Here is a 24,362-nt window from a genome sequence, read left to right as displayed (position 1 = left end):
CTTAATGGAAGTGAATTTTTTGCATGTATTCTTGGAGTCTAGTTCTGCTCGACACCAATCTCACTGATAGGTTTCAATTGACAGCTGAGGATTTGTGACTGGACCATGAATCAAAACGGCAGGCATTTATACCCCAGTGCCAGTGACGATACATTGGGAATTGCTTGGCAAAGGTAATATTTTAAATATTTCTAAAATCTACACGTGCATATCAAAAATGAAGCTGCATTATCTCTTCTTGTTGTCCAGCATCAAGACAGTTACTATTTGGTATAAATCAAAAGAGTTTCTTTCTACCTCAGCATTTTGTAGTACAGTGGATTTGGAAAGTTAAACTACTTGCATTTTCCCACACTGCTCGATATAAACATGGCTGCCATCCTCTTCAGAGAATTAAATGCAAAACATCTGTTCACAGTACTGTAAGACGACTTGAGTTATATAAAAGGAACATTTTTTTGCAGAAGAAATTTTAACCCCTTAATGTTTGGTATTCAGAATACTTTATTTCATTTTCATTTCATCTAAAATAAAAAAAAACTTTTTTGTTTCATAAGTAGTTTGCTCTGCAGTGAAGTAACACAATACACTGGTGCACCAAGATATGAAGTTTGGTATTTGTGACTCACAAATTCCACTCCCATCTGCCTGAAAGTCTTATCTCAGCTGCCCTGTACTATGGAGGGCAGCAAAGACCTGGGTTACTGAAGGGAGAGGAAAGGCTAGTAAGGCCATAGCTATCTCAGGTCTTAACCAATAGCAAAGCAGTGGTTCCTGGAGCAAAACATGCACTGACTGCAGTCAAAGCCAGTGCTTGATTCAGGTGTCTCAGTGTAGAGAACAAAAGATGGAACATATAAATTCTTACGGTATAGTTTCAATGCAAACACCGAATAATTGTGTTTGAAGTGGTGAATCAAGTGGGGATATTACTCAGTGTACCAGGCATTTGCAGTCAAATGTGCAAAATCAACTACTTAATGCAACTTCATGAACGCAAAATTGAGCTCTTTATGGAGCAGTGGTCACATTTAATGATGTTGAAAATAAACAGATGCAGGGCAGCAAAGAGGGATACTGCAGTCTTAAAAGTTAATATTCTGATTTTTTTTGGAAGAGATTACTTTTTGTTAACTGTGCAAAGTTAGTTTCCAGCCAGTAAATTAGGGACACTTTTGAAGAAATGTTCATTAACTATACACTTTGCACTATACTTACTGGTGCCTTGCATTTTGCTCTTTTGTTTGTTAAAAATTATGTATTTTCAAATTAATATTTAAAGTGCAGTTACAAATTCAGCATTTCAAAAGTTTAGGACTACTTTCTATTGCTTATGTTTTGAGTATATTTCTTTCTAATTGCTAATTATAACATTAGATTGAATCACAGGCCAAATTATGCTTATTTTCCTCATTGAGTGTAAATGTGTGTACAATGTAATGCAATGATGGTAAATGTATAGGGATTTTAAAGCCACTGTGCACTAGTTTTGTTTGTTTCTGTTTCCAGGTGCTATATTTATTTTTAAGAACCGTACATGGTGCAGTGACAGTCAAACATTGGGGCAGCTCTTTTTAAAGTAATCTAAATGTGTGAGATCTTGTTAGGAGTATTTGCATATTCCAGGCCAGATATAATTTTCTTTTAAATCATGAGAAAAGAATGGTATTAGTTGGCAGGTGCCATGTCTGTCACTTAATTGCCATATTGCAGGAGGTTATGAGGTGTAGGTAGGTTAGACAGCCAGAGTCTGGTTTGCCAGGGTGGATGTGACGAATTTCAGAGGATATGCATTTACGGTGAGAGAGGAAAAGCTTTAGGAGATGTGTGAGCACGTTTTTTTTTTACACAGATAGTGGTGAGTGTTTGCCACAGGCTTCCAGGGGTAGTGATGGAATCAAGCACAAGAGTAGCATTTAAGAGGTTTGAAGATGGACATATGGAGGGATATGGATCATGGACAGAGAGCAGAGATTTAGTTTAATTTGGGATCATGTTCGCTGAAAAGCCTCTTCCTGTGCGGTACTGTTCTGTGAGTTCCTTAAATTTAATTGCCTATCAATTGTGAGTCTCTAGATTTCCGATTGGTCAAAAGTCTAATGGTTTTTTAGATATTGGGGGATGGGCAGCAGAAACGTGCACAGCTGAATGAAAAAAAATGGAAATTCAGTACTGAAGAGGTTAATCCTTTTACATGTAGCATCAATGTGCTTATTTCTTTTCCTTGAAAAAAAATAAATGTTTCTGTTTGACCATCCTGGCAAATACATTGGGTCAGCACTTCCTGCCATAAGTTTATGTAACTGCGGTAACTTACATTAAACTTACAGTGAAACAGCTGTTTCAAACTGGACGCTGAAGGAGGATGTTTAACTGGATAACTGTATGTGAAAGACTCAAAAGATTGCTTAGTATTCTTGAATCAAAGTCTTTGAGAAAAAAGCAGACGAAATTACCTATTTCTGCTTTTATTTTCCATAACGCTATAATTTAGATTACCAGAACTTTTTTTACTTGATAGAAAGTGCAATGAGAAAAAAAATGTTATTTTTTTAATATGTGGAAAAATCAAATTAACAATGATTGTCATTTAAAAAAAATACATCTGCAGCCAAGAACCTTGGTGTATTTATCCTATATGAATAATGCAGCTGAATCTATCAAATTTTCACAGAGGTACATATATTTTTGTAATTACTCTTCCCAGGAATTTTAATCTGAAAACCCCTGATATGCATATTAATGTGAGTGGATTAATAATCCATTATATAATCTAATTTAGACTACAATCCATAAAGTGACTGCAGTGTATACTTCAGGTGTCCTTGTGGAAAAAAAGTTTACATTTGAGTAGAAGAAGAGTTGATACGTGAAGATGATTATTTGTTTCTCTCTGATCACGGTCACGTCGCAAGCTGTCTGGTAACCAGGGGAAACCAGACATGATGTAATTCCAGATTGGACTTGAACTACAGGGACTTAAAAAAGGGGAACAATAGACCATAGCAATCAATAAAGTCTATTTTCCACATGATTATGTTTGGTGCTTCAAGTTAACCTTTATGGAAATGGTGGGTGTAAATGCGAAAGTGTCGAAAGATGATCCACAGACAAAATAGTGAAGCATTGAAACAACATTGCATTAACACTTTCCAGAAAAATCCCAAGATTTGGGGTGGATTAGAAAGTTTGCACTCTGCAGTAAACTGGTTCACTGCTCTGTGGGCTCTTTGTTCTCTTCGGTAGGGCAAACTTAATCTTCAGTTTCCTGTCAGATGACTTTGGCAGAGACTGTGTGGGGGATAGGATAGGAGGAGCATGAAACATAATTCAGCATACAACACTAATATTGCCCAGCACAGTGTGAAGACTGATCTGAAAGCACAATCTTTGCATTACTAGTTTTGCCTGGGAAATGGATTACAGAAGAAAATATCAGTGGAAATATCTAGCCATTGGGATACAGATTTCACTCTGAGCTAATTAGGGATTCCAGTCGGAGAAGTGGCTTCCTTAAAATCCAGCAAATGTGGTCCTTAAGCAAATTAAATTAAAGTTATCTCCTCTGAAAAATAATGGGTATTTGCATGTGGCCCAACTACACAGCACTCTTTCCTAAAATAATGTGTACAGGAATGAATCATATAACTTGGAAAATTAGTACACAGTATATTACAAAAACTTAGTAATGTCATGTTTCCTTTCCTTTGATAAACCTAATACAGTAATGTGATTGAAAGAAAATAAACACTTAAAATCCTATACATATAAATCATTATTCTAAATTTTTGAATTTCATTTACATTTGCTCATGGCAAAAACTTTGACTGCTGTCAAGATTGTAAAGAAACACTGAGCAGTGAACATTTTTTCAAGTTCTACATCTTGAGTATTCAATATCAGAAAGAGTGTTTTTTTTTGTACTTTGTGAAAGCCTTTGATTTATAAACAGAATAGGCTTCCCAAGGGTGATACAGTTTTGTTCTGACAACTTAGATAAATTAGTTTATTTTGTTCTTTGGTGTGATTTTTGTCAAATTTATTTTCCCATTGGGCTTTGATCAGTCTAATGATTGATTTTAAAGTTTAAAAGTTGAAACATTGTCTTTAAAATTAACAATGTAGTTAAGTTTCTGGCTTCCATGAGGGACATTTTATTACCTTATCAAGGAAAAATTACAATAATTGCCATTCTACCTTTTGTAGTCCATTTCGTCTGTGAGGGCTTCGTTGCTTGAGGGTGTAATGCTTGAAAGGTCTGTTGGAAAGTGCCTGCAGGAATGTTGTTAAACTAGCCAAGTCATGGCTGATAGAAGTGCAGGGGGCATCATTTTGTTCAGAAGTGGAAAGGGGATGTAGTTAGGCAAATAGGAACCTCTGCTGACTATCCATGAAGAAATGAACCCTTACTGTGCCACTGTCTTGTACAGATGTAGCAGCTTCTCAAGCTGGATCTTTTTCACAGCGAATCTTCCCTTCACAGCACTAGCGGCAACGTAACTGACATTTGAAGTGAGCATGGGACCAGACACAAAGACGTCAGAGGGCTCTCTTGATTCAGAAGAGGAAGAATACATGAGAGAGCAAAATGTTTTCTGTGATGTTATGTACTAATTATAATGTCCAAAACTGAAATTGACGCAGGAAACCAACATGCAGGAAGAAAATGTAGCATCTCACGTAAAGCATGGATCAAAAATTTGGGCAAGTTGAAGATTTCAGATGCAATGAGTGGTAAACAGGGACATAGAAAACACCAGTACTGGCACAGATCCTTCAAATCATGTGCCATTCTAACTTGGAAAACCAGGGGGTCCCTTCGTCTTTCCAAGAATTCCCTACTGACTTGCAGTGTGAGACTACTATTGGCACAATGACAACTATGGGAGTTGGTGGATGGGCCTTAAATTGTAGTCTTCCGAGCTTTTCCCACATCCCAGAATATGAACACATAGTCAAGAGCTGAAAATTAACAATGTTGCTCCCTTTCTGAAGACAATTACAATAGCTTCTCAAAATTCATATAATTAGGTTCAAGTATTTGCTGTTAGTGTCTTTTCTTTGGCTTGGCTTCGCGGACGAAGATTTATGGAGGGGGTAAAAGTCCACGTCAGCTGCAGGCTCGTTTGTGGCTGACAAGTCCGATGCGGGACAGGCAGACACGGTTGCAGCGGCTGCAGGGGAAAATTGGTGGGTTGGGGTTGGGTGTTGGGTTTTTCCTCCTTTGTCATTTGTCAGTTTAACAAGTTAGTACTTTGGAAACAGTGACTCTTTTGGATAAGGTGGAGAGTCCTTAGCATGGTGGTTGAACCCACTTCTCAGAATTGCTGATTTATAGTAACTGCCATTGTAGTTAATAATCAAGGAATGTGGGTGAGTCAAGAATTAGATGAACTGGATGAACTGGCTTTCTCTCAGGTGTCCCAACAGGCTAGGAACACTGCCTTGTGTAATTTATCTTATAGTTCGTAGTAGAGCAGGATTTAGGGGAAGAGAAAATGAATCACCATAAATGAGAAAATTGTAAGTCGAGATATCATGACACATGAAACTGAGTGCCTGGATGTTGGCAGTCAGCCTCCATATATTCTCTCAAAGTTGTTATGGAAAAGCCCGTTTATGTACATATTGCCTCGGAGCTATGTATTCACATGAGTTCTTGAGAAGCAGTAACTATGGTGGGCCACATCATCGAACCTCTGCTGACTATCCATGAAGAAATTAACCCTTACTGTGCCACTGTCTTGTACAGATGTAGCACCTTCTCAAGCTGGATCTTTTTCACAGCAAATCTTCCCTTCACAGCAGTAGCGGCAATATAACTGACATTTGAAGTGAGCATAGGACCAGACACAAAGACGTCAGAGGGCTCTCTTGATTCAGAAGAGGAAGAATAGAATGAATCAGTGTTGATCATGTGTGAAGGGAAAGGATTATCAAAGATCACCCCTCCCCACTTTTCTATTGCCTCTTCTGAAGGCATTGAAGGAAATGGTCCTAATGTAGGCAAATAGAATGAATGTAGATGGATGAAAAGGTCAGTATGGGTGTGGTGAGCCGAAGAACTCATTCCTGCGCTCGTCTCTCAATGACATGCCACTTGTAATTCTGATCTCACAGAGTCTTCTCTGAAGTGGAGGCTACAATTGGAGGACAAATGTATCAGTTGATCAGAGGCTTCCTTGCAGAACCAGATGCAAAGCTGTGCAATATTACACTTAATTTCCTGTTCTGTAGACAGACATTGGATAATGGAATGCAATATCATTCCCTTCAAAGCTCAGCAGATTAATTGATAGAGGTGAATTAGAAAAATAAGTGACGATCTTAGACTATTTTGCATTCAACTTCAAAAGAAAAAAATCACCTAGCATACACCAAAATGAACCATAAGAGGCAAAAGCAATCTTTAGTGTCAGGAAAAGATCGTGTTCAAGGTTCGGACCTGGAGCTCGCGCTGCTAAGGGTTTGAACTAGACTGTATGGCTGCAGGGGTTACGGCAGCGCTGGAGGTGAATCCACGGACACTCGGTGACACTGAGGGGACTCTCTTTTGCTTCTCTTTCTCTGACTGTAGCAGGCGCTTCAGACAATTTCTGCCAGTAGCGTATCTTCCTGCCTTACGGCAGATGAAAACAAATTCTGGGTCATTTGCCTTTATTACATGACAATAAAGGAATCTTGAAAAAGTACAAAGGAAACAATGGGGTCCAGAACTGAAAGATCTACGTGCTAAAGTTTTAAAGGAAATAGCTGCCGAGATAGTGGAGGCAACAATCTGGTCTTTCAAAATCTCCAAAATTCTGGAAAGGTCCGAGCAGATAGGGTAAAACTGCAAATGTGCGTCCCTATTCAAGAAAAAAAAGAGAGAAAGCAGAGAATTTGTCACCTTTTATCTGCTGTTGGAAAAGTGCTGGAGTTCATTATTAAAGTAATGATAAGCACTGAAGCAATCATAATGCAATTTTCCTGATTCAGGATGGCTTTATATTGAATGTATGCATTAAATTTCTTTGAGGATGTAACACAGATAAAGGAGAAGCAGTGGATGAAGTGCATTTAGATTTTCAAAGAGCATTCAAGAAGATGTCATGTAAGATAAGAGTTCTGTGAAGTGACAGAAAAGTATGAGTTAAGATAAATAAGTTCTTACAGAATATTCATTTGTAAGAATTTTTTGCCATGAAGACCATGTTAGCAGTTTACAGTTTATATTATTGACTTCAGTCAAGGATTATCATATCTGAGTTTGCAAAGATGTGTCCTAAATAAAGTTGAGAGGAGGTCACAATAAGTTTGCAAAAGGATATTGATTTTAATAGCTGGATAAAATGATGCCAAAGGACAACAGTGTAAGGAAATGTGAGGTAATCCATTTTTGTAGAAAGATGTGAAAGTCAAAATATAAAATGGCCTGAGGATGTAGCTGTTCATAAATTTCACTTTGTTTTCATATGAAAACAAACACTGAAATATTGTGATATGACTTTTTTTTCGGGAAACAAATGGAATGTTAGTCTTATTACAAGGGGCATTGAATACAAAAGGAGGGAAGTCTTGCTACAACTGCATAGAGCTTTGGTGAATTCTTGTCTGAAATATGACATACAGATTTGGACTCCTTATTTAAGGAAGGATACATTTGCCAGTTTGTTCACTGGATTGATTCTCTGCATGGGAGTAGCCTTAAGAGAAAAGATTGAATAAAATGGACCATCTCTCCTTGGAATTTAAAGGATGAGAAGTGACTGAAAGATATTTAAGGGCTTGTTGCAGGCAGCCAATAGTGTCCTGGCAGGGGAATCCAGAACTAGGGAGCATAGTTTGATAAAGATTACACAAGTCACACAGCATTCTTTATGAACCAAAGATAAAGATCCATGACCAATGTTTCAGGCCTGAGCCCTTCATCAAAGTATGAGCAAAAAGCAGGTGGGTGTCTGAATGAATCACCACTTTATTCAGGTGTTTGGCGGGAGATGAGAGTTTAGGTAAACAAGAACAGCCACAGTCATAGTGAAAAGTGTGGCTGATTTCTATTCTTTTCTCTTATGTTCCTGATATGATTTGATTCCACAAAGATTTTTGAGGATGTGATTTACGTCCACCTACTTCCAATATTGCCATTGTGCACCATTTGAACATACTGCTAAATTAGATGTTCAGCAACACTTGGTATCTACAAGCTCTTGCTGAAGTTTGTCCTCCAGGTCTGCCTCAAGGAAATCTGCAGTAAACACTTGCGAGCGAAAGAAGATAACACTTTAGCGGCATCAGTGAATTGAACTCAAATTAGTGCATTTCATTAACATCCATGTGCTGCATTTGTCTAAAACTAAACAGGGCAATATTAGATTGTGAGGCTGCAAATGTCTTAAATAGCGTAATCTATGCAATGGGCCTGGCAGCTGGTTTCACATATTGAATGTGACAATTTGAAAAAAAAAATGAATTTAAAAAATTCATACATTTGCAGTTAATTAACCTTGTTTTGCATCTTGATGTGCAAGTGTGAAAGACTTGGGCAGCCAGAGTGTGAAAATCATTTTTTACCACTATAATTCCCTTGCCTCTGTTAAATAGACTTGTGGTTCTCCACATTCATGTGCATATGCAAATTTTAAAACTATTCTTGGTTCATTCTGTCTGTACAACTAAAAAAAAAACATGCAAGATTTCATGAAATCTAACATTTTTCAGTCTATCAAGGGTACCTTTTGGTATATGTCTTTGAGACATCTAGAGGCAATTTTTGGCATGTGACGAAGGTGTATATTTAGTGTCAGTACAACATTGATAAGATATAATTAGAATGACTTGGAATAAAGTTTGTTTTCTTGAACATTTTGGATCCGTCTGGGCAGACTGAGGGTCTTTCATTTCTACTTTATACAGAGGATCCATCAGCCCTCTTCACTCGTCCCCTCATATTGAATAACTTTTCCTTCAATTCCTCCATTTAAGAGATGTGGTGATGAGAATATTCATCCCATTCTGGTGATCTTTTCGTGGGATAACTGGAGCAACCATAGTTCTAACAAGGTGTCCACCCCTTACCGTATTTATAGTCATTTCATTGACTGTACATGTGCAGTTTCTTGTTTTCACTTAATCTTGGAAAAGTTAATTATCTTTCTTTGCAGTTTTCACCCTAATTCCACTCTTCCCACAATGCATCTCTGGCTTCTCACTTCCATTTCGAGGGTCTTGTTAGTGGTCAGCATCCACCTCAACTCCACTGTCTCCCGCAACCACCTCAGCTACATTTCATTCCACCTGTGCTGTGCACTCTATTCAGCTTTCTCTGTCTCCATCACATCTGATCAGTAAATGCCATTGTATTCATTTCCTTCAACAAAGACTTCTCTGCACTTGGGTTATCTGAGGTTCCCACAATCGAGCCTGTTGTAATTTCTCCCAGTTCTGCTGTAGGTCCTTCCAAAAACCCTGATGATGTTCACCTTGTTCTCACCCACCACTCATCACAGAAACATCCTGCACAACTCCAACATATTGCCACCTACAAATATTTCTGTGGGGTATGGGCTCCCTTTAGAAATGAGTGTAGCAGGACTTTCACACCTTGTTGCACCTGATGTGGGGTTTTTTTTTAGGGAGTTATTTCCTTTTTTAAAGGATGTTCATTTATATCTCTGCTTTCGTTAATTTGTGTAAGTAAGCAGCAAAGCAAAGAAGTCTCCTGATATTCCATCCATTTTGTGCTTGGGATGTTTCTGCCCAAGGGAGCAGTGGAAGAATGGCCTTGTGTGAGGGGAATTAAAGAACAGGATTCTCGAAATGGAGCAGTGATGATGGAAGGCAGTGGAAGTGTTGTATATGTTGGAGAATTCTAAAGGATTGAGCAAGTTTGGCCATCCATCTTGTGCATAGACTGAGTGGAGATGTTCATGAAGGCAAACAAGATTGTTGAGATCAAGGAAGAAGGCACAGACCAGACTTTGTAAATATGGACCGTAATTATTATGCCAGTTGGTTAAAGCTGCAGAATGAATTTGAACTGTAGTTCCCAAAAAATAATTAATTGTAGGTGTGTAAGAGCTGGTAGCAGATACCAGATTTCTCCTTTTCAATCTTGAATTCATCACATTTTACATTTCCTTATGTATCCTTATTCAGACAAGTCTCGATCTGGACAGTTGTCCAAGTTTTGTTTCTGTGTGTAGAGCTCGTCAAAAGAACCAAAGACTTGCTGATCCAAACCAAGGCTTTTATTAGCAAAAGACAGGAGCTCTTCACAGGTGGCCGACCAGTCTGAATGATCCGACCTGGCTAGGGACACAACCCTTTAAGGCCCAGACAGTAGGCATGGCTTAGCTCTCAGCCAATCGCTGTAAGTACAGTCTAGATTCTGTAACTATATACACTATATACATTGGTGATAGATCTGTACTATCACAGCATGGCTTTGTGCAAAGTTACATGATTCTAACAAGCTTAGCCATTATCAAAGAATATGAGTTCCACAATTAATCTTAATGTATACTTGTTTGGTTCTTCTCAAATACATTTTTGATACTGAGTAAAGAGCCATTGACTCATAACCGAAGAAAAGCCTGTTCTCATAATTTAGCATTTATTTATTTTGTACATGCTTTTGCTTCTCAGGAATATCTGGTTGAGTCAAAGGGCTCAAAAATAATTTCTGTATCACTCTTTCCCAACACACTATATTCACTTGGAAGCAACTGCGCTTAAGTGCATTTCTTTCATTTGCTCTCATTTATTTAAAAAATAATTTCCACATAAAATTGAAATAAAGAAAGAGCAAATAAATACCATGCAATGTACAGCTGCTTAAAACGTCTTTATAGAAAATAGTGGAGAAGGAAAATCCAATTTTATTTTACAAACTGCACACCAGAGACTGTTCAAAATCACATTTTAAAAGCAAGTGTGGGTGATTCACTTTGACCATTGAAACTATGCAGTATCAGTGATAGGACAGGCCAGTCCACAGCAAAGAAGCAGCTGGACAATTCTAAAACATGAGGGGCCATTTTCCATCAATCGGATGGCATTAGGAGCAAGGGAAAAGCACAAGAGAGCAGCATGTTAATTTTGTGACATTAACTTGGAGAGTCTGAAAGAAAATATTAGACAATTGTCAAATCAAATTTTAGCTGTTCTTATATTTACCTTTAGCAGTGATGGAAGACCAGCTACATGCTGGCATATGCTGATGGTGTACATTGAATATTCCTGGATATTGTTAAACTTCACGTGTGAGGCCTGCATCAAACTCTTCCTACCGCATGCAACTAAAAAGTAATTTAGTTTGTCTTATTTCTATCATACTGTTCTGCCATTTCTTTTATTCTATCAGTATTCTTGATCCATATTTTATAGAGAGAGATAAATGCAACTTAGGGGATAATTACATGAGCTCCACTAATTTCTTTAAACTGATTTTATCATTACACATAAGTGTTTGAAATACCATTAATCTAAGTTAATGATGTAGTAGTATGGCAAATTGCTATATCAAATTGATCTGGGCATGCAGACAAATACATGATCCTCAGATCAACCAGCTGTTTGGGTGAAGCACCGAAGGTGATTATGTTTTTTAAGTGTACATTAGAAAATGTGTCTTCATAAATATCACATGGAAATATAATTTGCTTTCCCAGTCATAGGGTGACCTGCTTATTAAGTTTGTGTGTTTGTGTACATAAACCCTCATATCCTCATGAGTGCTGTTGGACACTGGTTATAAAGATATAAAGTGAATGATTTCAAACATATCCCACATCATATTCCATCCACCACTATTTTGGCCGCCAATTTGACATTGACCAAAAGTATTGAAGACTCCCTCCAGCCTTCTGGTACTACCCTGCTAATCTGAGAACAACCTTGTATATTCCTTACCTCTATTTTCTTTCTTGCACTTGTACTTGATATTATCTTCTGACTATATGAGCATGTATCTTGAGAAAAGCTCTATATGGCATGTCCTTTTGAAAATACAAATTCATTATGTTCACTTCTCTGTAAACCTGAGAAGGTTTGATATTTATGGTTTCCCTTTCATGAAATTATATTGGCCCAGATTTTGTGGGAAATGCAAGCAGATTTGGAGCAGTTGCAACTATTAATGTTGAAATTGGCTGCATAAATGCTATCAAGCTTTTGATTCCTGTCTATGTGTGCCAGTGAAGAAGTCCTCATCTCTTCCCTACTGTGCACTCCCAACAGTGGCATTACACTAATCCACATACATAAATTGTGCCAGATTACATCTTGTGGAAGAGCAGAGATGTACAAGCACCCATGTTAAGCAGGATTGTAATGGAATACTCTCTACTGATCTGCATGAGTGCAATCCATCACCCACGATTCTCAATGCCACCCAGCCTATCCACCACTCTAAACCTTTCATCAGTAGCCTACAGTAGATGGAGAATATATCATGTATAAACTGCACTTCAATCACTGCCTAGGCTAATCCAACTCACATCCTAAAGCTGTAACATCAACCACCAGGAAAGACAGGATCCGCAGGCAAACTGAAAACTCAACCACTCACCACCTCCACATGAATAAGCTGGGATAGCCAAATAAAAAATCAGCCTTGTCAGCAACAGCCAGGTTATGAAAGAAAATAAATACAGTTAAAAATAAAGCAATCAAATGGTTTTTAAACAACTGTCCTGGATAGGGTCACTTGGTCAGTAAACCCGTATTTCCTTTGATTTCCTTCCTTTCTTGAATACGTGCACTATATTTGCTATCTTCTAAAACAATCCTGAATGTAGGGAATTTTGGGAAGATCTTTCCAATACAGCCATAGTCCCCATCAGAAGTTCATGGTACTGGACAGCATTGAATACAGCAGCTCAAGCAGGCACTCAACATCATCTTCTCAAGGATAGTTCAGAATGGGTAATAAGTGCTGGTCTTAGCAGAATAGGCAGATCCTGATCAGTGTTATGGATGGAAAATTGGGCCCCCGTCAATGAGTGCTGAAATAAAAGATCAGCCATGATATTATTGAACAATGTTGTATTAACTCTTTGCCATTCCTATTTCTTTGTTTTTTCTTGATCTGCATTTCCATGACTGTCAGCTAAGTTCACATGCCCTGCCTTAACTTCACAAGAGTCAGGACAAGATGCATGTAACTGTAAATATTGGTTTTGGCATTTGCCAAGACCAGAGATACCTGTAAAGATTATTATCTCCATTGTTCTGGAGTGGGACAAGTTTTAATTGATTTTTGAGGAGATGAATACTTTCCTGTGGAAGTCGTGCATTTTCACTTCCTTAAATGGAAGTAATTGACCTTTGTGCTCCAAGGACATGTCCAGCATTGTCCCATTGCATTGGAATTTGGGTTTGTCCAAATGCATTGGAATTCGGGTTTGTCCCATTGCTGTTCCACAGCTCAATGCCTTTTGTGGAGAGCTAACCATTGTGTTTCTCCTCATGTAATTAACATTAACGGAAACATATTTAGCTGTTAGTTTTTCATAGATTATTGGAATAAAGGAAACAGCAAGAGATACTTTGGGGAGGAATAAAAATAACCTCTTTGCCAATCCAGCGGACTCTTATTTTTAAAATCTTTGCCAAATTTGCACAGCATTCACTTGGAAGCAATTTAATCCATTAATTCATCATGTTTTTTTAAATACTTATTCACGTAAGTTTGTAAACTGATATTCTTGAGAGCTTGCAGTATATATGTATTTCTCAGATGTTTAAAAAGAAAAAGTTAGACTTTCTGCAAAATAATGTGTTGTTTCTTTTCATTCTCTTGATTATAGTCATCTCAGACAGAAAGGTAATATTATATGGGCCTGCTTTACACTTCAAGAAGAACATGTTGATTATTCAATTCACATTTAGATTGTAATTATACCATCTGCTTAGATCCATGAACACAGCCTTAATTATCAATTAGAAGTAAATCTTGGCAAACAGTGAGCATTTTATAAAGTGAAATAAGGCCTGTTTTGTAGTCCTTTAATTTTTAAAAAAACTTTTGAATTCTAAAGAAGTTAGCAGTGAACTTACATGAAGTCAGACACATGGTAACACAGTAGCATTCTAGCAATCCCAGCTTTGTTCCTGACCTTGGCTGCTGTCTGTGTGGAGTTTGCATGCTCTCTTTTTGACTGCTTTGGTTTCCCTAGGCTCTCTGGTTTCCTCCCATATTCCAAAGATGTGCAGGTTGTCACAATAATGTGCTGCTGTGAATGGGAGGGAGGAGGATAATGAGACAGTCAATGTGTAGTGGAGAGAGATAGGTTACAGGTATATAAGTGGGGGATATGGGATTGACAGGATTGCTTTGAGTGCTAGCATTGACTCAGTGGGCTAATTGTCCTGCTTTGTTGGAAGAATGCATCATGTGAAAGTTTACATTCATAATTGACATTAAATATTGCACCCATTGGTGTGGTCCAAGTGTATAACATTAAATCTGGCATTGTTAAATTGGTTGTGTGTGTGGGCATTTAGTTCTTTGTTGCTCAACTTCTTGCTGCTCATCAGAGATATGATTTTATTTTTCCTTGAAACAACTGGGTTACCTGTCATTGCTGAGCTCAGCTTTTGGTTTTTGTTGCACAATATTCCATTCATGTTATTTTATGAAAATAAACATCTCTGTGGAACACAGCTCCCCAGTTTATAATGAGGAAGTGTCAGAAACTGAAAAAGGTTCAAGAATTTAAGTTACACTGGTGCACTCAAAGAAACATGTTTCTAAAAAGGATAATTTCTGTCCTATGAGATAGGTTTTACAAGGACTGAAACAATATCATGTCAGTCAGAAAACTCCACAATCACGGTTATGTTCTGAAATTATTGTGGAACTTTTTCTTTAATGGAGAGATGCTGCTTTTTCTGTGGGAACCATTTTAGTAAACAGTGTAGATTTTCAAACCATCCAAATCCTAATTGTTCAAATTGGGATGGAGTCAAAAAGGGCATAATTCCCATGCATAGACATGATTGGAGCTGAACATGACCCAAGGACAATCCTGCACTTCACTAATGGAGTCTTTAAAATTCATTAGCTTCATGCTAACTTCCATTGATCTGTCAAAACCTTGGGCAAGTTGAGCTTGGCCTAAGTTCCTTTACATTGAATGGGAGAAACTGGTTGCAACAAAAAACAAAAACTACTACAGCTGAAACAACTGGTGAGTCTATGCAGAGGTTCTGCAGTTTCAAAGCACAGTGAGTGTTGATGTAAAAACAGCATTGCCTAAGGGACTGATCACAGGGCCTTAGAAGTTAAAATCAACAAGAATCTGCTGAAAGGACTCTGCAGGTCAGGCAGCATCTGTGGAGAAAATCCACAGTAAATTGATCCTTTCCCCATTCCATGAACCTGCCTCACCTTTTCAGTAGTTATAGCATTTTCTGTTTTTGTCTTTAGATTTACAATTTTTGTCACATTTTGATTAAATTATAATTGACTGAAATGTATGTTAAGAAGATACTTTTGAAATAAAATATCGCTAAATTTCAATATAGAAATATGGTTGAGGATATTTTCATTGAAATACATCAGCATCCAATGTTTATGAATGTTTTCCATTCTATGCACATTCTTATTGCCAGAAAATTGCTCCATATAGCGAGTGAATTGATTTGTAGAAGAAAAAAGTAAATGTATTGATATCATTACTGTCAATAATTTAACTGTTGGAAAACTTAATGCAGTATGCTGTTGACTGAATAAGATGCCTGGCAGGTGTCTATGAACTAGGCATAACGTTACATTTGTGGCTTTTTATCTTATCAGTGCGTAGACTTAGGGGGAGGAATGTTGGGTGAGGAGAGGCCTTTCCTTACAGCAGAAGAAAGGAGACCAGAGAACAGTCACATCATGCACCTTACACTTTAACTGAATGCAGCTCCTGCAAAGTCTTGGTTAGAATAATACTGTAGAGCTAGGGTTAGAAAGTAACTGGAAGAAGAAAATTTGGGCTCCTCATGAAATGGTTTATAATTGTAACAGTCACTTGCCATATGGACATTATTTTTCATCAACCGTTTTATGTGGTTTGGATTACATCAACTAATATTATAAAAGTGTTTCAAAATTAACATGCCTCGGAATTTGGCATTCAAGTTTCTTTTTTCTATAAGATATTAATCTGTTAAAATTTGGAGGTTATCTGCAACATTTTGCTCAGTTTATACTAGGTTGAGTCATTGGAATCTAATGGAGACATACCTTTAAATTAAAGACTCAAGAGCATTGACGTTTATAGGAGGCTGTAAATTATTTAATAACCTTAAGAGCACTCACAATCATTCAATTGTGGCATTTATCATTGTGCATGTCACAATGTCCAAGCTATTGACTGAGTTACATACATTCTCAACGGGGGCCATGCAGTCCCCCTGGGGGCCCATGACACATTTAAGGGAGGCACGGACTGAAATCATAAAATATTTTTTATGTTTCTTTATATAGTTGGTAGGAGAGAAGAATGGAAGAAACCAACTAAATTTGGCTGCTTCACAAGGAAGGGGGCCCATAAACTTAAAGCAGAGTCCTAAGGGGGCCATAGCCAAAAAAAGGTTGAGAATGGCTGCCATAGACCATGGCAATCTGACCATTAAAACTGGGCTTTTCTGTTTTATTTAAACCAAGATTTCTTGCACTGTTTTGATCCTGCAATGTTTGTGGGTCTGATTTTTTACAAAGATACCTCCTCAGCATACTGGCTTAATTGGTCAATAAATGTTTAATTGTAAGAGTGGGAACTATTAGTATCTGCAGTTTGAGAAATATAGAAATCATTGAGTACAAGTTTTTCTTTATGTTTTATGGTTGAATCATGGATAATCAAGCAACAGAAATGTTATATGTTAATGACATGTCCATTGTATCACTTTAAAATGTAATATTTCCATTATGACATAGTTTTGGAACCATTATCTGATCAAATTTGTTCTCTTATATATTTGGATTTGTCATTAGATAAATGTAAAAGGCTGCAAACATCTAAAGAACGAGTGCCTCTTGGAAAAAAAGCCAATCAAATCATTCAACAATATAAATATATAGACTTATCATTTTCTTTGATGTTAAGTCTGCATATAAACTTTGTAACACATTTTAAAAAACATTAAAAATTACTTCAACAGTAAAAAAGAGAAATATCATATTTTTTTTAGGATAAGGTTTCCCTCAGTTGGTCATGCCTTACGTCAAGGACTGAGGTTTTGATTCTGTTCCAGACCCTGGGCCAGGGCACTAGAAATGATCTTTTGGCTGTGGTGTATTGAAGGCCTAGTCACACGCACACATCTCATCTGTACAGTGTGACATCAGATCATTCTGCTTTTCTGAGAAATCACATTCTACTTATTTCTTTTTCCTCTGGGTGTAACTGAACATTTGTGAATCTTATCATGAGTGATTAAGCTTGCCTTCTCTAATTCCCTTGTAAATTGCTGAGAAGTTCATGGAATAGTTTGTTAGTCTTCGTGAGAATTTTGACATTTTTTAATGCCCTTATGCAAAGATAAGAAAAAAAATCACCTAAATTTAATGTTTCAAGTCTCAAGTGAAAATGTCTGAATGTTGGAGTTCACCCTCCTGAGATTCAACATTTGGCACTAATGCTCAAATGCAAGTCTTCACAAAATTGGGGGGGGAAAAAATTACCTTTAAGGATTAGATAGGCTGGTTTACACCATGATTCACCATCAAAACATGATCTCTGTAGTTTCTGAATGTAACTACCTTCAGAATTTGTCACCACTGCATCAATGCTGCAAAGGATCATGGGAAGGAATCATCTCCATTGCAACCAGAGCATCTGTAGAAGAATGGAGCTAAAAGAGACAGCAGAGGTGAAAACCTGGTGCAAAAATACCAAACTGCTCGAGGAATAACTCAGCGTGTGGAGCAACATCTGTGTGGGGGTTTTGGTTAAAATCTTCCTTCAGTCCTGATTGTTTTTTTTAACCTGAAACAGTAACAATTCCTTTCCCTCCACGGATGCTGCTCAGCCTTATGAATAGTTCCTTCAGCAGTTTTTTGTTTTTGCGTGTGTGACTTAGAGAAAAGGGAAACTACATCTTTTCAGAGAATGAAAAATAAGACTCCAGATCCAAGTTGAAAACAGAAATTATTAAAATAAACATTCTGGAAGCATGTACCTCCACTGTTTTTCCACAGATGCTGCCTGATTTACAGGCATTTCTAACACTTTACGTCTTTATGTGTGTGGAGGGAGCAGTGAAAGGTGGTGGCAGGCACACTTTCATTGGTGCATATCATGCTCTGTGATGCCTGTGTCCCCAACTCATTGCAAGGCATGCACCCTGCAGAGATCATTGCATTCACTACTGCTGTGCCCTGGTGCAGTAAGTACAGTGAGACTTAGCATTGATGTGCGAAATCTGCAGGGCTTTGAAAAACTATCGAAGGCAAGGGCAGTCAGCCATGCATCAATGTCTCAGTGGGGACCTTTTACTTGGGGTTACTGCTTGTTTTACTGGGAGTTATAAATGAAGGTCACATTTGCATATTATCGCTCCAGCTCCTGTCGCTAAGGTATGCTGATGTTGTCATCATGTCAGGCTTGCGAAGGGAGATCATGCCAAGAAGTTTCCGGACCAGCTTCATCATGGTGGGAGTTCATTGGAAAGCAGTTGCAGTTGTGGATAAAATAGCATTCATGTGTGATCTGTGCATACCAAATCATACAAATGTTTTTACTTTGCGCAAGAGTGTTTCACTTCTCACACCCCAACAAAAATGCTCACAGAGTTCCACTGGCAATTGATGCCTCCAGTGAAGCAGCAGGCTTACTAACAGGTCAGCCTGTACGATCTTCACTCTTTTCTTAACGCTAATCGTGAAGAATTGAACGTGCTGTGCATAAATTACTCAGATTTTTTTCACTTTGTGTTGACATTATAGATTTCTCATAATCAGAACATTTAATTTCTAAATCTGTATTGGATGCTCAACCAACCCAGATTAAACCCTTAGTAATTAATTTGTTGCATTATTCCAGAAGGTATTAAAAAAAATGAGTCATTCCAAAATAACATAAGTTATTTAGTAACAGATTAATAACCCATCCAGAATAAATTTTGCAGGATTTTCAGTTCTTTGTACACTGTGTTTTGAATATATCACCAGTCATATTTTTGTGATTTTGCTCTTGGATGTCATTGTCAAAATAATAGATCTCTGAGGTACCTAGTACTGTTGTAGAGTGAATTATCCTTTTTACATTTCATGCTGTCAGATGGCATTTCAAGAACCTTCCTGGAATGCAGCATTGACAATTCCAGTGAACACACGTGATATACAGTAAAACCCCAAATACCCAGAATTCAGGCAACCGGCAGCCTCAAGCAACCGGTAAAATAATCCCAGAAAATAAACAGGTAAAAAATATGGAAGTTTAAAATTGCTGCACCTCACCGTTAGTACACCAATCACGCAACATGAAACCTCAAGTAACTGAAATCTTATCATGCATCTACCGATCCTTGTAGGTCCTAGATACCAGGTGTTTTACTGTATTAAAGTAACATTGAATAAACATTGCTAATATAGAATCTGAATTATGATTTTAAAAGTTTAATATTTTAAGCAAAATGTTCAAGAAATAATATAAAACCGAATGATTTAATGCAATAGGTTTTGTTAAAATATACACAGCAAGGCAGCTAGTGACTGCATCATTCACGAAGTCCACACAGAGGCTTCCAAGCACATATGGACCGGAGAGTTACATATTGAATGTGGGAAGTTCAACCCACTCATGCACTGAAGGGCACTCATTGAGAAGCTGGGCATCATGGTGAATGTAAAGCAACCTTTATTGATACTTGAAGTGGTTCTGTTTGACCTGTTATTAGATTCAACCTTTAAATACTTAATTCCTGTTGAGGACTCTCCCAGAGGCACCAATTCACCCTCCACCCCAACTGCTCCTGTCCCAATGCATAATCTAACATAACATCACTTCAAAAGCCTTTTCCCAATTGATTACAATTTCCATCCCAATTTCCACTGCTATTTGACGCTTGTAATTAATATCCAACATTTAATTAATTTACATCATCACCATGTACATTTGAATAAAAAGTTTCATGTAACAGCTTTCTTCTTTCAGGTTCTGATTGAGAGAGAATTTAAACTCTACAATTATAGGACAGCACTGAGAAATGTATTTTACTAATTTGAAATGCACAAATTCAATATGAACCTAGTTTAGCTAGAAATTGTTGAACCTTGGGCAATCATGACATGAATATTAATGGAATTTCCAAACACTGTCAACAACATCCATTCTCCAAAACATCAGTAGTAGAATAAGTAATGCAGATCTGGTTAAATGTAAAACTTCTTATTGGTGTAAGGTATAAAATCCTCATGTGTTAGTTCTTTGAAAATTCAAGGATATATTTGAGAAAAATAGCAAAGCAGTTAATGTCCAACTGCAGCCTAATTTTCCCCAGATGGAGGTGGGAACTGCCAATGGATTAAAATTCTGTTATTTAAACCACATTTCCAGTAATTCTGTTTCAGAAAGGACATTTTATTGTTATTCATTGGTGATTATGTAGTGTGGAGCTGCAGATAATATGGTCTGGATTCTTAAATTTAGAATGGCAATCGCAGAAATGTTCATTATTTTATTTCAAGCTTACAGTGTGTTCTTTGTCGACCCATGGGGAGCCAGGAATGAAGATATGGCACTCCTGCGTGGTCCAACTGCTCAGTCAATTGCCGTCAGCTCCACGCAGGCTTTGAACAGCCCGTTAAAGGAGCCGTTAGTAATTTCATTTAAATCCCATGACCGTGGGGTCTGCACCCAAGATGGTGGCACCTATGAGCAGCAGTAGCCACAAGGGGTTGCAGACTCCAGTGGAGCGGAGGGCTGGCACAGGGGACCAGAAAATGGGAAGACCATCCCCCGTCTGAGAAGGAGACGACCTACGGGGCGGTTTTCACGGCAGCGGATCAGTGAGGGGGCTCTGTGGCTGAAAGACCCACGCATGCAGCAGGCTGCTGGTGACTTGAGGTGAGTAACCCACAGAGGCTGTCGGCTGCTGGAGGCTGCTGTCGGGAGACTCGCAACAGGCTGCAGACTGCTGGAGACTGGCTCAAAACTGGCTGAACGGATACCAGATATCGGAACGGGGATGCAAGGAGGTGGCCGAAGGCACTGAAGTGTTCCTAACTGTGTCAGATGTTTGAATCAGGAGCTTGGATTGCAAATAGTTTGGACTGGACATTGTGTGGCTGCGGAAGCGCTAGAAGCAAATCTAGGAACACTCAGTGACTCTGTGGGGGGTGGGGGCAGGGCGGGGCTCTTTCTCTTTCTCTGACTATAGGAGGCGCTTCAGGCAATTTCTGCCAATGGTGAATCTCTCTGCCTTACAGAAGGTAAAAACAATTTCATGTAATATGACACTGTTTTATTACAACAACAATAAATTGAATCTTGAATCTTTTAGATTGTTAGTTTTCTATAACTCAATTCAAAGAGCAACGATGAAATCTCTTTGTTTTTCCACTTTTTCAACAACTCGAATTCTGTATGTTGTAAATGAATCTAACAAAGAAAAAAATGGAATGTCCCTTTTATTTCTAGTAATCAATCGGTGTTGGAATTGATTTGCAGCCTGAACTACATGGGTCAATTGATTGGACTCTAACAGAATGGTCTTAGATACTAAGTCCTTCAAATGCTGATTAGGTCAATGCAGAAAATTCCTTTTGGTATTTAGGTGGGTTCATTAATAATGCATATTATTCGTTCATGACTTCATTATGGTTTGGATTGTGTCAAAATTGTTTTAAAGAGTTTGGTTCCTTCTGAAGTGACAGTTATCACATTGCCCAATCTAATTCTGTTTAATATGCCATGAATTATCACAAAACAGAAACCTCAGTAAAAGTTCTTATCACTTGTGGCTTTATATACAGTTGTCAGTCTTGATGCCAAATTTAAGTTTGTTCGATAACCTCTAATAATTTATAAAACCATACTTTCAGAAGATGATCAAATATCTCTTAAAATTCCAAATAATTTCCAAATCATTCAATGCTGCACTTGCTCAAAGAGTAGCACTGCATTGGTGGTTTATAATTTGCATTTAAATCAATATTAGTTCAACCTGAGCTCAGTTCCTTTAAAGTAACATATCTGACATCCCATAGATGACCTTTGGAAACATTCCTCACAAGGGATGTTCAGGTAATTCTGCAATTGGACCCATCTTAATCAAGATTAAGAATTACCTTTCTTCCAGTGCAACAGTTTTTTTTAGTTATTATCCAATAATTAATCTATCAAGACTGTGTGCACTAGGAATCAGTGATGTCATTGTTGGAGTTCTCCAAAGATCATGACATGACCCTCAGTTATGTATAATCAATAACTTGAGGGAGGAAGTGGCAAAGTGTAATTTGACGATGACACCAAAAAAATAGTAGGAGGGAATGTAATGATGAGGTTATTTGGACTCGGTAACTGGATATGGATAAGTTGAGCGAGTGGGGAAAAATAGAGCAAATTAAGTTTAAAGTAGGAAAATGAGGCCTTACACCTCAGTGGGAAGACTCAAAGGGCTCTTACCTGAGGTTGCAAATAGGCAATCACTAGCCACTTTCATGTGCATTCTCCGCCAAGAATGCACGTGCAGAGGCGGATTCACACCTGTGGAATGGTCGTTCAGGTGGCAGCACTGGCCATCTGAAAGGGACAGCTGCATGGGAGGCACCTCAGAGTGGACTCCGGCTCCTGTCCTATTAGGCTGTCAGGGTTGGGGTGGTGGGCTATCAGCACTGGAGCTGTGGGGAGAGCATGATGCAATGGGATCAATATGGGGACTGACATGGGGCTGTGGGGAGAGACCGGGGAAGTGGGATCAGTATGGGGACAGCCCACGCCGGCCACCCAAACCCCTACAGCCCATGCCGGCCTCCCCAACCCTGACAGTCTGTGCTGGGGGGCAGGGGCAGCGGGAATGGGGGCTGTCAGGCACTCGCCAGCTGATTGTCATCCCTTTAGCAGCTGCTTTCAGGCAGCTGCATTCAGGTGCAGGGGGTGTGGGGGGACCTCAGTGCTCTGGCGATTATCCCTCCTAGAGGAGGGTTACAAAGTTCACCTCGCATGTGCCTCCTGCGCTTTCAAGTGGCCTCCCGACAGCAGCACATGGGCATAATATGCAGCTTTACATCGAGGGATTTTGGCCACCTGAAAGTGCCTTCAGTGTTCTTGTGTAAGAATCAGATGAAGTTAGCATGCACGTATAGGAAGTAATTAAGAAGGAAAATGGGATTTTGGCATTTATTGTTAGGGAGTGGGAGTTTAAAAATAAAGTATTATTAAAATCCAAATGGTTTTGGTGAATACTTTGTACATTTTGGTCCAATTATTTAAAAACAGGATATTGCAGCATTGAAAGTTATCTAAAAAGGAAGCAGCAGGTTAATTCCAGGGATGAGAGGCCTGTCCTATCATGAACAGCCGAAAAAGTAATCATGAATCCTTTCAAGCATAGAATAATGAGTGGTGATCTGATTGAAACATGTAACATATAATGTGGTAGTTATTGAGATAATTCCACAAGTGGAAGGGACTTATGAATAAGGAGAGTGTTATTTTAAAACTGAATTGCATAGGAATCTTTTCCTCACAGGGATTGGGGATTCTCTGCCCTGGAGGACTGTGGATATTAGACCACCAGAAATAATTAAATAGGTTGATAAACTTGTGAAAGAACAGGAAATTGAAGATGATGTGGCAATGGTTCAGAGGGGGATTGAGGCCTGACATAGATCAACCACAAAACAAATTACTGGAGGAACTCAATGGGTTAAACAGCATCCATGGAGTGAAACAGACAGTTGATGCTACAAGTCCAAACTGCCTGAGTTCCTCCAGTGATTTATTTTATACTCTAGATTCCAGCATTTGACATATTTTCTGTCAGTCATGATCATCTTGGATGGCAGGGCAGTCAAGAAGAGCCTTGTGGTCTACTCTGGTTCCCGTTTTATTGTGTACATTGTGTGCATTTATTTGCTTGAGAATACTAACTGATTCACATATTCTATTAGTTATCCTCCTCACATAAGTTTTATAACCTCTGCGTACTTTGTGGATCCTGAGTCAAACTGATTGGATCTGGTATTGGTCCACAGTCTCATTTAATGAAGGCCAATATGAATAATTTTCTTGAAAATCATTATCTGTTAATGATCTTCTCTAATATTTATAGCCCACTTCTCCTTCAACGTAGTAGTCTGGTGTTTGACAGTGTTGATTTGTAATGCAGCTGAAATGTATTTAAATTTGGCTGCTTGGTGTTGTGTTCCATCAATTTTTATG

At 38.3% G+C, this 24,362-nt stretch overlaps 1 protein-coding gene across 9 annotated transcripts in view; it reads left to right on the top strand.

Moving 5' to 3' along the window:
• LOC138755431 (nuclear factor 1 B-type-like) overlaps window positions 1-24,362 on the top strand; it is a 315,639-nt gene that overhangs the window by 273,667 nt on the left and 17,610 nt on the right. For 8 of the 9 annotated variants that reach the window (XM_069921424.1, XM_069921399.1, XM_069921408.1 and 5 more), the window contains one exon: window positions 85-173. The exons of the other annotated variant lie outside the window; for it this stretch is intronic. In XM_069921424.1, coding sequence (XP_069777525.1) covers window positions 85-173 — 89 coding nt within the window. The remainder of the gene's footprint in view (window positions 1-84; window positions 174-24,362) is intronic. 9 annotated transcript variants of the gene reach the window in all.

The sequence above is a fragment of the Narcine bancroftii genome, chromosome 1 (genome assembly GCF_036971445.1).
Source record: "Narcine bancroftii isolate sNarBan1 chromosome 1, sNarBan1.hap1, whole genome shotgun sequence".
NCBI lineage: Eukaryota > Metazoa > Chordata > Chondrichthyes > Torpediniformes > Narcinidae > Narcine > Narcine bancroftii.
Note: the sequence above shows the minus strand (reverse complement) of the source record. Positions and strands in the feature narration are given on the sequence as shown.